At 40.5% G+C, this 18,685-nt stretch overlaps 1 protein-coding gene across 1 annotated transcript in view; it reads right to left on the reverse strand.

Moving 5' to 3' along the window:
• Nucleotides 1-18,685, reverse strand: part of LOC128735608 (neuropeptide-like precursor 1) — a 69,793-nt gene that overhangs the window by 27,331 nt on the left and 23,777 nt on the right. Inside the window, exon 3 of the mRNA XM_053830092.1 lies at nt 2,306-3,020. Within this exon, the coding sequence (XP_053686067.1) occupies nt 2,306-3,020 (715 nt within the window). The remainder of the gene's footprint in view (nt 1-2,305; nt 3,021-18,685) is intronic.

Genomic DNA, 18,685 nt, shown 5'->3' on the forward strand with positions numbered 1-18,685 from the left:
TTTCCAGGATGTGGGAAACGTTCTAGTTTGCATTGAAACGTTGAAAATCGCTCGCAGAGGTTCTACCAGAACACCGGAACATTTTTTCAGCACGCACGATGGGATCCCGTCTGGCCCAGCAATAGATGATAACTTCAACTTCACGAGTGCCGTAATAACCATCTCAGCACTGATATCGAAAATATCCATGTCAACAACGTCGACGGGAGCATGGCGAATGGCGTTGCTAGTATCTGGGTCATGAAGGGTTGCGGTAGAGTTGAATATAGTCCCGAAATGTGATGCGAAAAGTTCACACTTTCCATCGACAGTAGAAGCGGTTAGATCGCCCAATCTCATACAAGTGGATAGACCATGATCCTTTCGCTTAGAGTTCACAAACTGTATCTGACTGCCTTATACCGAGTTGACGGTCAAATAAAAGTTGACATCAGACATCACTACGGATGCCTCCTGCCTTGTCTTGCCCATCATTTTCAAAAGAAATCAATCTAAATGTAATGCTTGACTATTGTAACTATGTAAAGAATTGCAGGCAACTAGCTGATGCATAGCAGCAAATGAAACATTCAAAACTATTCTCGGATAATAGAGTCGCTGATTTTCCTCCCTTTGAGAATTGCTGCGTCACGTCACATGCACAAATATTCCTTCAGTCCTGTTTCCGAGCAAGACAACAGTTCCAAACAAATTCTTGCAGTATATGGATGCAATCTGACAAAAGAAAAGGGTGGCCGCTCGCTTCTGTATGAAGTTTCACTTTCAGGACATCAAATTAGACTAGATTTACACCCCTATTCTGTATTTCGGACGGATGGGTTTTTCGAACGAAACTGGTTGGTATTATTCAATCCACCAGCGAAATCAAATGAGCAAAACAACTCGTTCGAAACAAGTCGAACGTAATAAGACCCGTTCATAATACAGAATAATGGTTAAATTTGAAGATGATATCGGTTGAATGAAAGGGGTGGTTCTACACTTCAAAAAATTGTTTACGTTCAGGACATCAAATTGGACTAGGTTTATTGTTTAAACGATAATACCGGTTGAAGAAAAGGGGTGGTTTGGCACTCTGGCATACTTCCCAAGCACAGATATCAAATTGGACTAAGTTTAATCACGTTCGTAAACATAGTGCAAAATGAATATATATTGTATAAATAACATTAACTTTTGGGTTACAAGTCTGATATACAAACAACATAGTACACCATTCTTGCTGACTGCGCTGACTGGAAAAAGAGCATCAAGTAAAAAGAACACACTCGTGAATAAAAACTGCAGAAATGCTTTCCACATCACTGTCAGCAATCACCAACAATGCCGCCGACAGGTTCGTCGAGATGCAAAGACATCGTACCGGAGCAGTTCCGGATGACACAAAAATTCCATGAATGCTTTCGCCCATAAACTAAATGACGGTAGCTATGTGTCACATTATTTCGCCAGCCAGTCATCCGGTTTGTAGCTGCAGGAAATTAAATAATTTCACGTTTAAAAATTGTAAAGGACATTTTTGCGCTTGCCAAGATTCACATTCCGAGCAGCATGGATGCAGTTTCGAGCCATTATTAAAAACATAAAATTAATTTTAAAAGGGTTTGTTTTTCGAAAAGTATCATTGTCCTCAAAAGCAAATTTTAAATTTTCGCAAGTGCTATATCCGTATTTATCAATACTTTACTTCTTCTTACAATAAGTTTGAAATTTGGCGGTAAAAACAGCCAGGTTAAATAAATTACGAGGTACATTCCTATATTCTAATAGAAGACGATAGAATTTCCAAACAAGAAGTCCTTATTTCGTAGTAAACCTTTAAACAATCTTAACAATTCCCAATTACGAAGCATCGGCGACAAATAGAGCCGGCGTGTATTGGCAAAATCAAATAAAATATTTTGCACACCGATTCAATTGGCTTTTTGAATGGAGCCATTAATTAAAACTAAATATTTAATTGGAGTTTAATCCTTTTCCGCTGGGGAACGTAAAACCTAAGATTATAATAATATCAGTTTCAATAATAACTTCGTTTGATTATAATTTTGAAATTTCACTAACAAAGCACCACCCAAAAAAGCCGAATCGAATAAATTTCATGATGCATTGCTTTATTTCGATAGAGAACGATATTTATCCAAACAAAGAGTGCTAAATCCGTCTCGAAGGCTTAAGCCCTCCCAACAATTTATGGCGGCTGCAAGGCACCGACCGACGACACATAGAGCCGACATATGCCTGGAGAGCTAAACATTCATCATTTCTGAAATATTAACACACCCATCATCGACAGACGGCTTACCGTTTTCGCCCGTTCCGCTGCCCTGGTGCTTCGGCAGATTCCAGTCGCGTACCAGAGTTTGTATGTTGCGTTTGTTCTCCACATTTCCTCCCAGTCCGCCATAGTGTGGCAGTGCATTATCGCGGGCCAGTGATTGCATGTTGCGCTTGGGAGCAATTGACGGTAGCATTCCGGTGCGCAGCAGTGACTGAATATTTCGCTTGCCTGGAAGCTCGTACTTCCTCGCTAGCGATGCAATATTACGCTTTCCGTTCCGCATGTAGCCCGACCGGAACGCTGACGCGAGATTTCGCTTGTCTTCGCTCCACTCCTCCGCTGGGCCATCCTCTTCCGAGTTTGGCTCGCGGTTCGACGGAAGCTGACCATTTTTCGCCAGCGTGGCGATACTTCGCTTGAGGTAATCGTTGGAAGGTGTCCGCAGGAGACCGGCACGTGCCAACGAGCCAAGATTGCGCTTACCAAATACCGCACCGTCTCGCAACAGTGACCGGTATGACCGTTTGTCTTCATAAGGACCGGCCGTCTCGTAGCCTGCGTAGTCATCCAACGTTTGATAGCCACCGTCCGTCGGGTCTCGTTCGAGGATGTTCCTCAGCTGGTTCCGCAGTGCCGCAGCGTGCATCTCGTAGCCCTCCTCGGGATATGTTAGTTCTCGCAGCAGTGATTCCAGTTCGCACGGTTTCAATCGACGGCCTTCCGCATACTGACAGCTTACCTGCGGGTGGAAAACCGGTATGGAGAGAGAAGGGAAAAACAACATCAGTATTGCGATAGATGCAGTGATAGAGATTATTGAACAAAGCTGCTGAAAGATGACGTGGTACGATCCTTCTCTAGTTGAACGAACACAAAAGTAATATATTGCATTCTCATAAAATATTTATTAGACCAGATTTATTTAGATTTTGTGGTGCTACAATAATCTGAAAATACCGTAACAAAAGTGCTATATTGATTTTATACTCGATATTTATGGTGAAGCTTGTCTTTGATATACATTCAGGCCTTTAATAAAATATGCTTTAATGTGCAGTAGAGAGACAATAATATATTTTTACGAAAGGTAATTTGAGAATTTAATTTCTATCGAAAAGCTTTTCACACACGATAACTTGCCTTTTACTGTAAATCCTTTAAATATCGCATTGCCACAGCCATTTCCTACCCCATATGGCTTGTTTATATTGCAATCAAGAAATGTCTTTTATCGTGACATAAACGACGTACCACTAATTTGAGCACACTTTTCTTGGCTGTCAACTTCTGCTGGCATGTACCCACTCGTCGTACCACCCACTGCAGCCGTCGTAACAAAAGAATCTGAAGTAGCCGCCGTTTCCTTCGTAACGATGCGATGGCACGCTGCTCTGCTTCCATATCGCTGACAATCAAGCCGAAGTCAACGAGTCGATCAAAGACACTTTTCAGCCGTCGCCTCGAGGGTCTCACTCATCTTGGCTGTGCGCGCTCTAGCATCAGAGACGTTTGCCAAACTGTATACTCTAAGCGCGTGAAAAACACAACAGGGTTGTTTGAATTCGACTAAATTACTATACCCGCCAAAAATTTCGCTCCTTGTCTAAATTGGGCTTATTTAAAACAAGGTTGTTTGATAAATTACTCTACTATAACAGTCAGCTGGTTCACCCGAATACGACTCTGGTCAAAATTATGGATAAGCGTGGGTGGCGACAATAATATAGGTGGCGGCAATGTTAAATGATACTGCACAAAATAACTTTCATTCAGAAGAGCAAAACCGATAAAGAATCGAGTCCCATCCAAGCAGAACAATCAAGCCACGTAATTATAATCATCGTAGAAAAAAGCCTGAATATTTTTTTTTTTTTTTTTTTTTTCAGAATGTGCCTTCCCTCATCACATCGGATCGAAAAGTGTCACTTTGTGACGAAACAAAAGTGAAAGAGATTATGTTTCAGCATCCTTTTTTCCGAGGTCGTTCGAACACGGAATCACAATCTGTGATCCTGCTGTTGCAAGGGCAAAGGAAAAAATTCGCCACCCTGATGATAATAAACAAGTTGGCTCTCACATCATTGCGTCACAAATTGGCGTGGGACGACCGAAGATGGATGTGTGATACAAACATGAATAAGGAGCTTACGAAATATAGAACCATTAGATTCAAGCTAGAGCACATTGCTGGATTGCTTCATCGCACAGTGAAGTAATTAGAGCGGAAACTTTGCCAAAAGTGTTTACGAAATCTTGAATTGTCACTTCAATATCTATTTATCGCGAACATCAAAACGATCTAAATATTACTGAGCCTTTACAATCTGCCAAAACATTAAAAATCTTGCACGACCCTCTCTCATTTCAATGAAAATTTGAGCAGGCCTACAATGAAGGAAACCATTCTTTTTGTGCCCAGTCAAGTTGACTATTCCCAAATAACAATTTATTACTACTCAGGTACTTGGGTTATACAGTGCTATTTCAGCATGCCAAGAATCATTTTTGCCATTTGATAACTTCCGTTCAACAATACCTTCTTCATATTTTTCTTGAGACGCATAACACAATAACATTGAAGTGAAATTATGTAGGTATTCATCTCTTATTGGCCCATTGATGAGCAATTACACAAACCTCCCGCCGGCTCGATGACCTCCGAGCTTCCAATTGCTTACTACGTGAGATTATCTGCTCCGTCAGGATGCGCCGCCTACGGTACTAATGGAATACCCGAGTCACCCGAGCAAGTCGTGCTTTCTGATAGTACATGTCTAAATACATATTCGACAATCGCTGTCAGATGAGTACGAAGCCATTTTCAACTTGACATCGCTTTCAGCTCAACTTAACTAGTTTCTCCTCGTCGATTGTTAACTACGCGATCACGTGGATCACGTTGGCGCTGTGGAAGCCCTCAATCCCTCCGCCATAGTCATGCAATTCTTGCCAGCGGCCAGCAGTCGGTCCTACCCTATGTGTATATCTGATGACAGGGTCTTCCAATCCAGCAATTATGGCATGAAGTTCTCGATTGCTGCAGTATACATCCTACCTGATAGAAACAAGATTACCATATTTATCGACGTGCATATCTTCTCAATCCGTGAATTACGTGACAAAGTGACTTTAGACAAAAAAAGTCTCATTTGCGGTGACTATGATCAATTACAAATTTCATTGTTTAATGGGGCGTGCTACTGTGGTCAATGGATTTGGATTCCAGAACTTGAAACAAGCTAACCCTCTGCGTAATCACCTTGGTCGAACGCTGGACCTCGTTCGCTGCCTGGCTGGTGAACGCCTGAATAATGCGTACCGTCGGTGCCTTGTGCACCTGTAGGCATAAAATAGACCCTACAGTGGTTCATAGTCTCTCTTATTCAGCAACTCCTATTCCTACCTCCTCGTGGTACCAGCCGGAATACGAGCAACCTTGGTGGAGATCAGGTAACCAACCCCGGTGGAAGCCAAGAACGTATGCCAACAGGAACGGAGGGCTCTTTCGAGCTTCGTTGGCCCTCCACCAAACAAGGGGTTAGTGTAGCAGGCTTTACAAGCCGTCACCACGAAAAATGCTAAAGCACGGAACGAAGAACAAAGAAATTCTATTTCTAACTGGAACAATCGGAATAGACGCACGCGACGAAAAAGGACTATGGATTGGAAACTCGGGACGTGGAACTGTCGATCTCTCAACTTACAACGGAGCACTCAAGTGCTCTCCGACGTATTGAAGAGCCGCAAGTTCGACGTCGTAGCGCTGCAGGAGGTATGCTGGAATAACTCAACGGCGCGTACGTTCAGACATGAACATACCATCTACCAGAGCTGCGGCAACACACACGCGTTGGGTACAGTGTTCATAGTGATGGGCAAGATGCGGAAACGGGTGATTGGGTGGTGGCCAATTAATCCTCGAAAGTGCAGGTTGAGAATCAAGGGCCGGTTCTTCAATATAAACATCATCAACGTGCACAGCCCTCACCTCAGCAGTACCGATGACGACAAGGATGAATTCTACGAGCAGTTGGACCGCTGCCCAAAACATGATATCAAGGTCGTCTTCGGGGATTTCAATGTTCAGGTCGGCCAGAAGGAGCAATACAAACCGGTGATTGAAAGGTTCAGCGCACACCAACGGACCAATAAAATGGGCCTAACACTTATCGACTTTTCCACCTCCAAGAACATGGCCATACGTAGTACCTTTTTCTAGCACAGAATCCTACACAAGTACACCTGGAGGTCATCAAATCAGACAGAATAACAGATCGACCGGGTTTTGATCGACGGTCGGCACTTCTCAGACATTAACGATGTCAGATCCTATCGAAGCGCTAACGTTGACACGGACCACTACCTAGTGATAATTAAGATGCGCCCAATACTCTCCGTTGTAAATAACATTCGGTACCGACACTAGCTTCGGTTAGATCTCGCGCGGCTGAAGCAGCCAGACGTCGCCGAAAACTACGCGTATTCACTCGATGCTGCGCTGCCAGAAGAGGACGAGATGGACGAAGCCCCTCTCAAGAACTGTTGGAACACAATCAAATCAGCCATCAGCAGTGTAGCGGAGAGCTCCATCGGGCATGTGGCCCGGAATCAGCGGAACGATTGGTTTGATGGATGATGAATGTAGAAGGGTGATGGATGAGGCGAACGCTGCGCGGGGAGCCAAGATGCGCAGTGTCACATGTCAGAACGTGGAAAGACACAGACAGAAGAAGATGCAGCGAAACTAAATCTTTCGAGAGAAAAAGCGCTACCTGGAAGAGCAGGAATATGTTAGAGCGGCTGCATCGTTCTCAGCAAACGCGAAAGTTCTACCAGAAACTGAACGGATCACGCAAAGGCTTTGTGCCGCGAGCCGAAATGTGTTGGAATAAGACTGGCAGTATTCTGACGGACGATCGTGAGGTGACCGATAGGTGGAAGCAGCACTTCGACGAACACTTAAATGGCACCCAAGCGGAGAACCATGGCGGCGGGGAAAGCGATTTCGACGGTGCAACAAACGGGGAAGAGGTGCCAGCCCCAACGATAGGCGAAGTTAAGGAGGCCATCATGCAGCTAAAGAACAACAAGTCAGCTGAAAAAGATGGCATCGGAGCGGAGCTTATTAAAATGGGTCCAGAAAAGCTGGCCGTTTGTATACACCGACTAATTGTTAGAATTTGTGATACGGAACAGCTATCGGAAGAGTGGAAAGACGGGGTTATCTGCCCGATCTATAAAAAGGGCGACAAGTTGGACTGTGAAAACTATCGAGCGATCACCGTTCTCAATGCCGCCAATAAAATGCTGTCCCAAATCATTTTCCGCCGACTATCACCAATTGCGAACAAATTTGTGGGAACTTAACAAGCCGGTTTTGTCGAAGGTCGGTCTACAACGGATCAATTATTTACACTGTGGCAAATCCTCCAAAAGGCCCGTGAATTCCCGAGAGTTCCCACGCATCATTTGTTCGTTGACTTCAAAGCCGCATATGATACCATCGACCGGAAAAAGCTATGGAAAATCGTGGACGAAAACAGCTTCTCCAGGAAGCTCATCAAACTGATTAAATCTACGATGGATGGATTGTCAATCTGGTGGATTGTCAAGTTCATTCGAATCACACAAAGGACTTCGTCAAGGTGATGATCTTTCATGCCTGCTATTCAACATAGCGCTACAAGGCGGATATCAACACGCGGATCTAGTCAATTCGTCTGCTTTGCCGATGACATGGACATTATCGGCAGAACATCTGTGGCAGTGGCTGAACAGTACAGCAGACTAAAGCGCGAAACAAGAAAAGATTGGGTTAAAGGTAAATACATCTAAAACAAAGTACATGCTGGCCAGCGGAACCGAGGCCGAACGACACCGCAGTAGTATATTGATCGACGGCGATGAATTTGAGGTAGTCGATGAATGTGTCTACCTTGGCGCACTGGTAACGGCGGGCAATGATACCAGCCGTGAGATTCGGAGGCGTATTATCAGCGGAAGTCGTGCTTACTATGTGCTTCACAAGCAATAGCGGTCGAGCAGACCAAGTCCCCGTACAAAGTACACCCTGTACAAGACGCTTATTAGACCGGTTGTTCTCTACGGGCATGAAACATGGACAATCCTCGAGGAGGACCTGCGAGTGCTCGGAGTTTTCAAACGACGAGTGCTAAGAACGATCTTTGGCGGCGTACAGGAGAACGGAGTATGGAGGCGGAGGATGAACCATGAACTCGCACAGCTCTATGGCGAACCCAGTATCCAGATGATGGCTAAAGCTGGACGGATAGGATGGGCAGGGCATGTTGCAATAATGCCGGACAACTACCCTGCAAAGATGGCGCTCGCCTTAAATCCGGTAGGAACAAGATGACCAGGAGCGCGACGAGCAAGATGGTTAGATCAGGTGGAGCGAGATCAGGCGGAGAGTACTCGGTGTCCGAGGAATTGGAGAGCGGTAGCCCTCAATCGAGTTACATGGAGAAACTTTGTTCAACAGGCTTTGTCTTAGGACGGCAAGCCACCTAAGACCTGAGTAATTAAGGTAGGTTGCCTAACTGAAGCCACGCTTCAGTTGAAGTCAGGTGAAGCCACCGTCAAGAGCTTGCTCCAACGTAATGGTGCTCCCTGTAAGCATTCGATCTTGGTTTCCACCGGAATTGGTTAATCGATCTCGACTAAGGTTGCTCGTATCGCGGCTGGCACCACGAGAAGGTAGGGCTAGGAGTTACTGTTACTGCTCCTCTTCCAACAGATTAGAAATTAGATAATAAAGTGTCAGGAACGAAACGCATGTTGAGCCCTTTTAGCTTGAATATGCGCTCGCCTTAAATCCGGTAGGAACAAGATGACCTACGATATTTGCTGCTTTTGTTATCAATATACGCAAAAATGTCCTATATTACGTTCGGGAAAATGATTTACGAAGCCAATAATGGATGAATTTGAATTGAAGTTTTTTGAGTTATTTTTGGAATTGGAATTCCGCGTCTAGGTCCGATAGAGCTATCTTCTATAATGTGTCAGACGTTAAGGACCACTCACATATTACGAAACGCGATTATGAAACCGAGGTGGTATAGTATGAGATGTAAAAAATCATCGATATCTTTTTTACGTAATTATATTACGACGGATCATATTGCTGAATGATTTCTCTCAGTGACTCGATAGCAGAAAATTTCTTATCAAGGCTCTGAAGAAGGCTGCAAGTAACAGGCTGAATACGTATCTGCAGAATATTTGCGCAACTAATAATTTTCGTTACGAATTTTTTTTGTGAATATTTTATGCACGAAGCATTCGTAAAGTAAATATTTTGTAAACTCCAGAGTAATAAAATTAAACGGGAAAAAATTCTTGTTAATTTATTTATTTAAGTACACTTGCATGAGTTATGTTAAGCATGCCTTTAAACTGCATAAATAAAACAAATATTAAATAAAACTACTGATGTCATCCCATTTTATCTTAAATACTCGATTAAATTCCGTAGATAAATCGACTACAGAGAGTCAACTACTGCTAAGCGTACCATACCATACACTATATTTATCGCCACATGCCTACGTGTCTTATAGAAGGATACCGACCGCATTCTGGTTTTCCTGTGAAATTGAAATCGTCCAACCGGACAGAAAGTACTTACTTTTGCTTTATTGCTTCTGTAGTGCAAGGATATGTGGTTGTGGTTTGAGCCTGTACGAGAAGGGCATTTCGTTTCCTGCAAACTATTGTAGTCGATAGCTTGCAGCTGTCACAGTCAGTAGCAGGCAATTTGTAGAATATCTCAACCTTCGCAACTTTAAACACTAGCATCGAGAACTTGTTTAAATACAGATTCTGGAAAGTTAATTTTCCAAACTGATAACAATACATATTATTCAACCAGTTGCCGAAAGTTCTCGAGAAATCATCGCTCATACTGCAAAGCAATTGTTGTATCCTGTTCATAGAACAGCTTTTAAAATACGTTCCTAAGCCTCCAAGCAATTATATAAATGTTTATTTCGAAACTTCAAGCCAGTCAACTAAAACTTTATTTTACCGTTACAGCTGCTTATCCAGGGGCTGTAAAGAAACTGCATTGCCATCAAATAATTCCAACAGCTTGTCCGGATTTCAATTCCACGCCATGTAATTAAAAAGTTTATTCGCCATTTCGTCACTTTAGCGCGTTGTCCCAGTTAAACGATATCTCGCTGAATGCAGACATAGCTATTATTCAACGGACACGAGCAATTTAGCAAAACTTTTTCCCCCATCGAAGCTATACGGATAACTGTTGCCAACGGTGCCAAAGTTAAACGACGAAAGATTAATTTCAACCTAATTTAATTACCCCCGCTGCTGCGTGCCATGGAAACAGGAACAAAAGAGCCGTCCATTGCTGAGCTGAAAACTATACTATAGCCTCGGGTGATAGTGACGCCAAGTCGGAAACTGCCACCCAATTCTTGCTGAAATAATTTGACCCCAGCTTGAATTCCACTAAGAAAGCAATTTGCGAGAAGGCTAGATATGATAGTATGCTTTAAACCGACTCAAAGGCGGACTTACTCGAGAGCAGCTATTTTCCAGAACTTCACCCCACAGCGCTTGTAAGAAGTTTAATCTACTTTACAGATTACCGGAGGCTGCAATGGCTTGCATTGTGGGAAAAGTAACATTAATGCGATTAAACGGGATCTAAGTATAATTGGTTGCACAGGTTTTTTTTTGTAACTAATTCGCTTTTGCTACTATGGGCGATAATGTAAGTAGAATTCGCTATAATGGTTACGATTTACTAACCAACCAGCAAGTAATTGTTTTAGTGGTAGTGCCCACACAATAGTCGACTAATTTGAGAAAATTTACAAAAGCAGTAAAATGAGCTCCATTTATCAACCGGAAATGTCGCTATGGAATTTATTCAGCCCACTCGCATATTGTTATTAATAAAAAAAAACTGCCGCAATAACCAACTCAGTCTACTGACATATTCCAACATAATCCTGTTGCATTTATTTGCAGCAGACCAACGACCAAGCAATCTAAAGCATTTAACCACACCTGCTACCAGCAGTTCGTGTTAAATGGTTCGTATTAAACTTAATGACCATACATGAAATAATAGTAACTGTGTTCTTACAAGCAATTGTTTATATCACACTGCTAGAACGAGTGACCCGTAATAGGGTTAACCCTTTATCGGCCCCTGGAAACTAGTTTGGGTTACAATATGAAACGAAAATTTTTAAAGCATCTAGTTTCTTACCATTTTTCCAACAGACGTCAAAACTAGCTAATATGTTTCCGAATATTTATCAACTGTAACAATAATTATGACCTGATTAACCGAGTGAACATCCTAACTGAAATCAACGAAACACAATTTCGCATCCGTGCGTACGTTTTACCGCTGGCACTGCCACATGTACTTAGCCAGATGCAACTTATACGGAATTCTCTATGCGGTTTTTGCCCACATCAGCAATGCGGTTGATCCTGCAAACTAGGTATCCCTTGGATAAGCTAAAACACTCTCGTTAACTAAATTGCTCTCTACATACCATCAGAAAACACAACCAAAATCAGAACGAACTTTTTCCATATTGTCCTTAGTCCTTTTTCACTAAAAATCCCTATTTGTTATTGGAATTCAATTGTTGGTTGAATCAATGGAAATTAGTTGTCATTTTAATGATGATTACCAACGTACAAACCAATTCCAGGGATCCTATTGAACAGTGGCATATGTTCAATTTTAGATCACTTGGAATGGTGTACCATTTTGCAGTATCTGCTTTCCCTTCTCAGTAAGAGGGTTTTATTGGAAAGTGAACATAATTCAACGATACATCTATGCAGCTCGTTGTTACGAATGCATGCAACGAGAAAAAATAAGCCTAACTTTAAAATAATGATTCCGAGAGATGGACAAATCCATAACACTCCAAGCTTACCGTTTCTATGCTATTACTGACGACAATTGTGTTTTCCTTTGACAGCTTTATGTAATTCGTTGATATAACGGATCGGATATAATAGAATATAACGGAACGGATCTGTCACTTAATTCCATCTAGGCTGGGTAATCTATTGAGAGCAGGGGGAAAATCAGTGATTTTGATCAAACCTGGGAGTCGCCGCAAGCACAGATCACGATCCGTACAGTACATGACAAACAGTGAATCTTTAATATTACTTACAAGATTTTGTTCTCTAAGCAGTGTCAGCAGTCGATCATAGTGTCTACATCTTACCTAACTGCGAGAAACAAAGGTTACTCATGTTGTTTGTATTTAGGTTCATACTCTGCACACAACCAATTGCCTGTACCTATCTGTTATATTTCTCAACGCAATCATGCTCTGACATGAGGTTTACCATAATCTGTTCAGATCGCGATAGAGTATTTGTCGCTTACAAGTAGTGATTTATTTATTTATTTATTATTAAATCAACGGGCTCGAGATAGCCCCAATGATTGTCGATAGTTACATAAAAATACAGTCAAGTGAGTAAAATACAAATACAAAAACAGTTAAAATATAAGTCTACATCACTCGCGGATTATTGCTCCCGAAAAAAAGCTTGCAAATCTTCTGCCAAGTATTCGACGCGACAGATGAAAATCGAATAATGACGACACTTGATTAAATGTCAATGTGATGTCAATGAATCTGAATCTGAATCGCTCCTATGATCTTGTTCGCAAGAAGCAATTTTTTTGACGTAGGACTACGTCTTACGGCAAGTTTTGAGATAGGGTGTCATTCCAAAATATCGAAAAATGCGAGCGTCACGAAAAATGAAAGGTTTTGAGCGCTAATAGCTCAGCGGTTTTCCGATCGATTTTCAATATTCTTACACCAATCGATCGGAAAATCTTCTAAGAATTGACCCAAATGAAGAAAAGTATGGATTCTTGATGTTGAACTATTGAAAAATTGAAAATAATGAACCTATGTTTTACCAGAATTCTCGCTTCGTGATTAGTTGGAAGATTCTTTACGATGATCTAAACCTATACCAATTTGATATCTGTGCTTGGGAAGTGAGCCAAAACTAGTGACAGTTTCCTCATTTCAACAAGATTTCTTAATACCGCGGTTCATCTAGACCATTTTGATGTCCTTGCTTGGGAAGTACGCCAGAGAGAGTAACAAAGTCCCCTCGTGCTAACAGATTTCTTACGAACACGATTAAACCTAGTCCAATCGGATGTCTGTGTTAGGGAAGTGTACCAGAAAAAATGACACAAGTTCGTTGTCCCAACAGATCGCAAATTCTTTACTGCGAGACGATTAAACCTCGGCGAACTTGATATCTGTGTTGGAAAAATGTGCTACAGCTGTAGTGTTCGGTTATAATACGACTCTGTATGAATACGCATGCCTGCCGTTTCATTAGAAGTGTAGTGGAAAGATGTGCTGTTGATAAAATAGGATTGAAATGGTAAAATCCCTTCAACATGGGAAACCATGGATAATAAAAACAATCTTCAATTTCAGTAAGGTAGCAGGAGCAATAGCTTGTGTTCTTGATTTTGTTAAATTGTTTTCAAATGCATAATCTTTTGAGAATTGAACGTATGCAATGTTACTACTTTGATAAATGTTACATACAACGCATGTAGCATGTATATATGTTGCATATAGCATGTATACATGAAGAATCGAATGATTACAAGCATGAATACATGGCACTATCACTACAAAGAGACTTACGTAGTCCTGCATCACCTATATATGCGGTCGTGTCTTGTACACAACCTTTCTGATTTTTCATACCTGAATGTGCGTGAAGTCTACTTGAGCAATAGGTACAATGTTGATAAGAGAAAAAATAACATTGAGCTAACAATTATTCCTAACGACCGCACAGTGGGACCATTCTGAAAAAAGACGGTCAGAAGTCTTTTCTCACCTTTCTTGACGTTTCACCGTTGTTTTACTATGACAAAGGTTTAGGAATTGGTCGAAAAACACGAAATTGATCCGAGGCCCGGAGCGCCGAGCCACATATACCAATCGACGAACTGAGCAATGTTTGTGTGTGTGTGTGTGTGTGTGTGTGTATGTGTGTGTGTATGTGTGTGTGTATGTGTGTGTGTATGTGTGTGTGTATGTGTGTGTGTATGTGTGTGTGTGTATGCGTGTGTGTGTGTGTGTGTGTGTGTGTGTGTGTGTGTGTGTGTGTGTGTGTGTGTGTGTGTGTGTGTGTGTGTGTGTGTGTGTGCGTGTGTGTGTGTGTGTGCGTGTGTGTGTGTGTGTGTGCGTGTGTGTGTGTGTGTGCGTGTGTGTGTGTGTGTGCGTGTGTGTGTGTGTGCGCGTGTGTGTGTGTGCGCGTGTGTGTGTGCGTGTGTGTGTGTGTGCGCGCGAGTGTGCGCGCGTGTGTGCGCGTGTGTGCGCGTGTGTGCGCGCGTGTGCGTGTGTGTGTGCGCGTGTGTGTGTATGTGTGCATGTTCTGCGGGGCGCAACTTTTCTATCGTCTGTTTCTCGGAGATAGCTGAACCGATTTTTTCGTTATTATATTTGTTTGAAAGGTATTTTTGCCTAGTATATCCCTATTGAATTGTTTCGTGGTCCGATATTTCGATTAAAAGTTATAAGTAAAAATGTAAAAGTACGTGACACGATTTTCTCCGAAACCACATGACCGATTTAAACGATCTTACTATCAAATAAATGCTCTTATTAACGCTAAATTTTTCACAGTTTTATTGAAAACAAACAAGTACTACAAGTACAAGTATAAGTATCAAACTAATCATAAACCCTTTAGGAGGGGGGGCTCCCATACAGATGAAATACAAATTTTCTCATAACTTGAGTACTAATCAAGCAAATAGAACCAAATTTGACATGTGGGGATTTTAGGAGGGGGGGCTTCCATACAAATGAAATACAAATTTTCTCATATCTCGAGAACTAACCAAGCAAATGGAACCAAATTTAGTACCGTTCTGATTCATATTTAGAACAGTCTCAAACTTCGGACACCTAGAATAAAATGCTGGCTAGTATCGCTAATATGACAAAATATTATGCATAATATATACCACCGGATAGAGGTCATCATTAGGAGCACTGTGGTATACAATAAGTATTTATCATATAAGTATTTATCACAATAGTATTTTATCATATTAGTGATACTAGCGAGAATCTTATTCTGAGTGTTCGAAGTTTGAGACTGTTCTAAGTTTGAATCAGAACGGTATATGGGAGTTTTTGGAGAGGGGAGAGGGGGGGTCAGCCAGTATGTCTTAGATTTTCTACGGTGGTCCAATCTGTACAACATGGTCCGACTATGACAACATTTTTTGTCTTTACGTAAATACCTATAACTTTTTTTTCAAGCAATCAGTTCAAAACTTTCCAGAAATATGGCTTATCCTTAGACCTTTGTAACGAGGTATCCAGATTTCCAAAATTCCTTTTGAAACGAAAGTTATGGGAGAATTCCAAAACATGGCCCAACCACGACGACACTCCCCTACAACACAGTATACTTTGTGGCAATACCAAGTTTGTCGGGTCAGCTAGTTTTGAATAAAAGCGCAGAGTTACCTTTATTTATAGTGGTACTCTCCGCTTTGCTTAAAATTCAATTCGATTTTTAAGTGTCTTGTCCCTTCTGAATCTATAGTTTCCGAGTAAATCTCGCTGAAACGGGGCCACTACTGACACGAGGTCTTCAAATATTGGAACTTTTGCGTTTATGGTTGAAAAACAAGAATTACACTATTAATACCTCGAAATAGTGGACCCCTCGTTCGCCAAGGGGCCTAATAGTTTCAAAAAAAGTTGAATTTTGAGCAAACCTTGAGATCTATATCATATGATTTTTCATAAATTTGCCATGAAACAACTATCAAATGGCCCGGTTCTGTAAAGAAGAAGAATAGGGCCATATTGGATTTTATAAAAAAATCGCCGTTTCCACCATGAACCACCCAAACGATTTTCACTTTAAGACGCCCATCGGAAAGCTGAGAAAAAATACTACAAGAAACATTCATAAAATTAGGTGTGCATTGGTATTAACCGAAGAAACAACCAGTTATTTGTAACAAGGTTTACAATTTTCATATAAATAATTATAATATAATTATTCTGATATTTCCAAAATTTGCTATGAATTGAACTACAAATGACATGATTTTGTAAAGAGGAGAGATAGGTCTTATAAACGAAGTGAAAAAAAATCGACGGCCATCTTGGATTTGGCCGCCATATTGGATTTTATCCAAAAATCACCGTTTTCGCCATGATCCCCCCAACCGTTTTTAATTTCTAGACCACCATCGCACAGTGGTCCGAAAATCAAAATAGTTGGCAGAAATCCCATTTTGAAAGTATTTTTAATTGATCAAATAACTCAAAAGTGTTCTTCTACATACCTATATGAGCCTAAATCCTTGTTTTGGTTGTTCGTTTCTTAGTTTTCTAAAAGCTATAGCCTTCTGAACTTGTTAAATAATATTTAAGCCGGTGAAATCTTTTCAAAAACACATATGGTTGTTTCTTATAGGTATGAAGCAAACGTTGCATAAATATCGTAAACAATGACATATTTAGTTGAAAGACATCTATTTCAATATTATTGAGAAGGCTACATTAATTTAAAATATTATTGGTTCACCGAGTACGGCTTGATTATGATAAAAATGAGGACGAATATCTAAACTCTTTCGAATTGACAGTCGTAACTTATGGAACCCGTCGAGTTCCGCTGCCATATTACTTTTAGTGTGCAGGTATACTTGTAAGGAACCGATTAAACCTAAATTTGCCAGCAACTTTCTGCAACTAAGAAAGTAAAGACAAATCTTAGAGAGGATGTACGAATTCATGTAAGCAAATTTGATTTTAACGAATAAATCCTTGCAATGGTTTCAATATATGATAGTAGGCATTGATTATTCTGCATTGATTATTCCAAGATATCGTGGAAATGAAAGGGACAAGCATTAATATAGTTTAATAAACTGATTTTGGAGTATACTTCAAAGAAAGCTTCGTAGCGCAAAACAACAATTTAGTTTGTTTCGGGAATATCGAAACAGAATGACGCGCTTCTAAGGCACATCTAATGCAAAGGCTCATTTCAACAGGATTTACAGGAGACATAGTACTCCCATTACATCTTATTATTAGGCTTGCATTTTAGATGGAAGACCCCTTTACGATAAGGATATACAAGGTCTAAAACTAATGTTTAATTCAAAAAGTAATCAAAAGTATTCAAAATGTGACACAACAGCGAAACATATCATGGGTGTGTAATTATCGTTCGCTGTATGTTACATTACATTAATGTATGCTCCAGTCTAAATTCGTAACTATTATCAATATATCTAATACAATAAATAAAATATGATAAAAATAATTTCATACTTTTCAGTGGAAGAAACTAGAAGTCTAATATTAATTAATCAAGGATATAGTAGAGGCCGCAAACAAAGCAATTACAAGAAAGTTTTTCTTGTTAATTTTTATTTGTTGTTTCATTAGTCAGACCGATACGTATTTCGCCTACGACTTGCCGGCTTCATCAGTGTCTGTTTTGAATTTGAACTTTATTTGTATTTCTTTATTTGAAAACTTATTTAATAATAAATAGCTTGTCTATAAAACCATTCGGGTGCAATTAGAATGCTGAATCAAATGTACTGGGAAAATCGAATGAGTCGCAGAAATGTGAAAAAATCTTTCAATAAAAAAGTACTTAAGCAATTATTGGATAACAATCCAATAAAATGAAAATGTAATGTTATCCAACCTTTCAGTGCCTTATAAGACAACTGAGAGTTATCAAATCAACTCAACCATTACTGAAAAACTTAACCAATAATTAAAATTATATTATGGTAATAACGTGTATTAAAGAGTTAACTTATAATTTAAGGGTTAAGCACTAGTTGAATGATATCACATAGATCTCCTGAGTATATCAACCAACTTCGCAGAAGTCACCTATCCTCTAGGAGATCGTTTAGACATTTCTGCCAGCTTTTTGGACTTTCGGACCACTGTGCATCGGAAAGCTGAGAAAAAATGCTATAAGAAACATTCATCAAGTTATATGCGCAATGACACTAACTAAATAAAACAATTAATTTTCTGTGGCATAGCCAGATATTCCATTGTATGAGAGTTGTAAACCTTGATACAGATAATTAATTGTTTAATTTATTCAATGCCACTGCACATGTAATATGATGAATGTCCCTTATAGCATTTCTCAACTTTCCAATGATGGTCGTAAAATTAAAATCGGGTGGGGGGTTCATGATGAAAACGGAGATTTCTTGACAAAATCCAAGATGGCCGCCGATTTTTTTTCACTTCGTTTATAAGCCCTATGTCTCCTCTTTACAAAACCGTGTCGTTTATAGTTTGTTTCGTA

This window comes from Sabethes cyaneus, chromosome 2 (assembly GCF_943734655.1).
Source record: "Sabethes cyaneus chromosome 2, idSabCyanKW18_F2, whole genome shotgun sequence".
Taxonomy (NCBI): Eukaryota; Metazoa; Arthropoda; class Insecta; order Diptera; family Culicidae; genus Sabethes; species Sabethes cyaneus.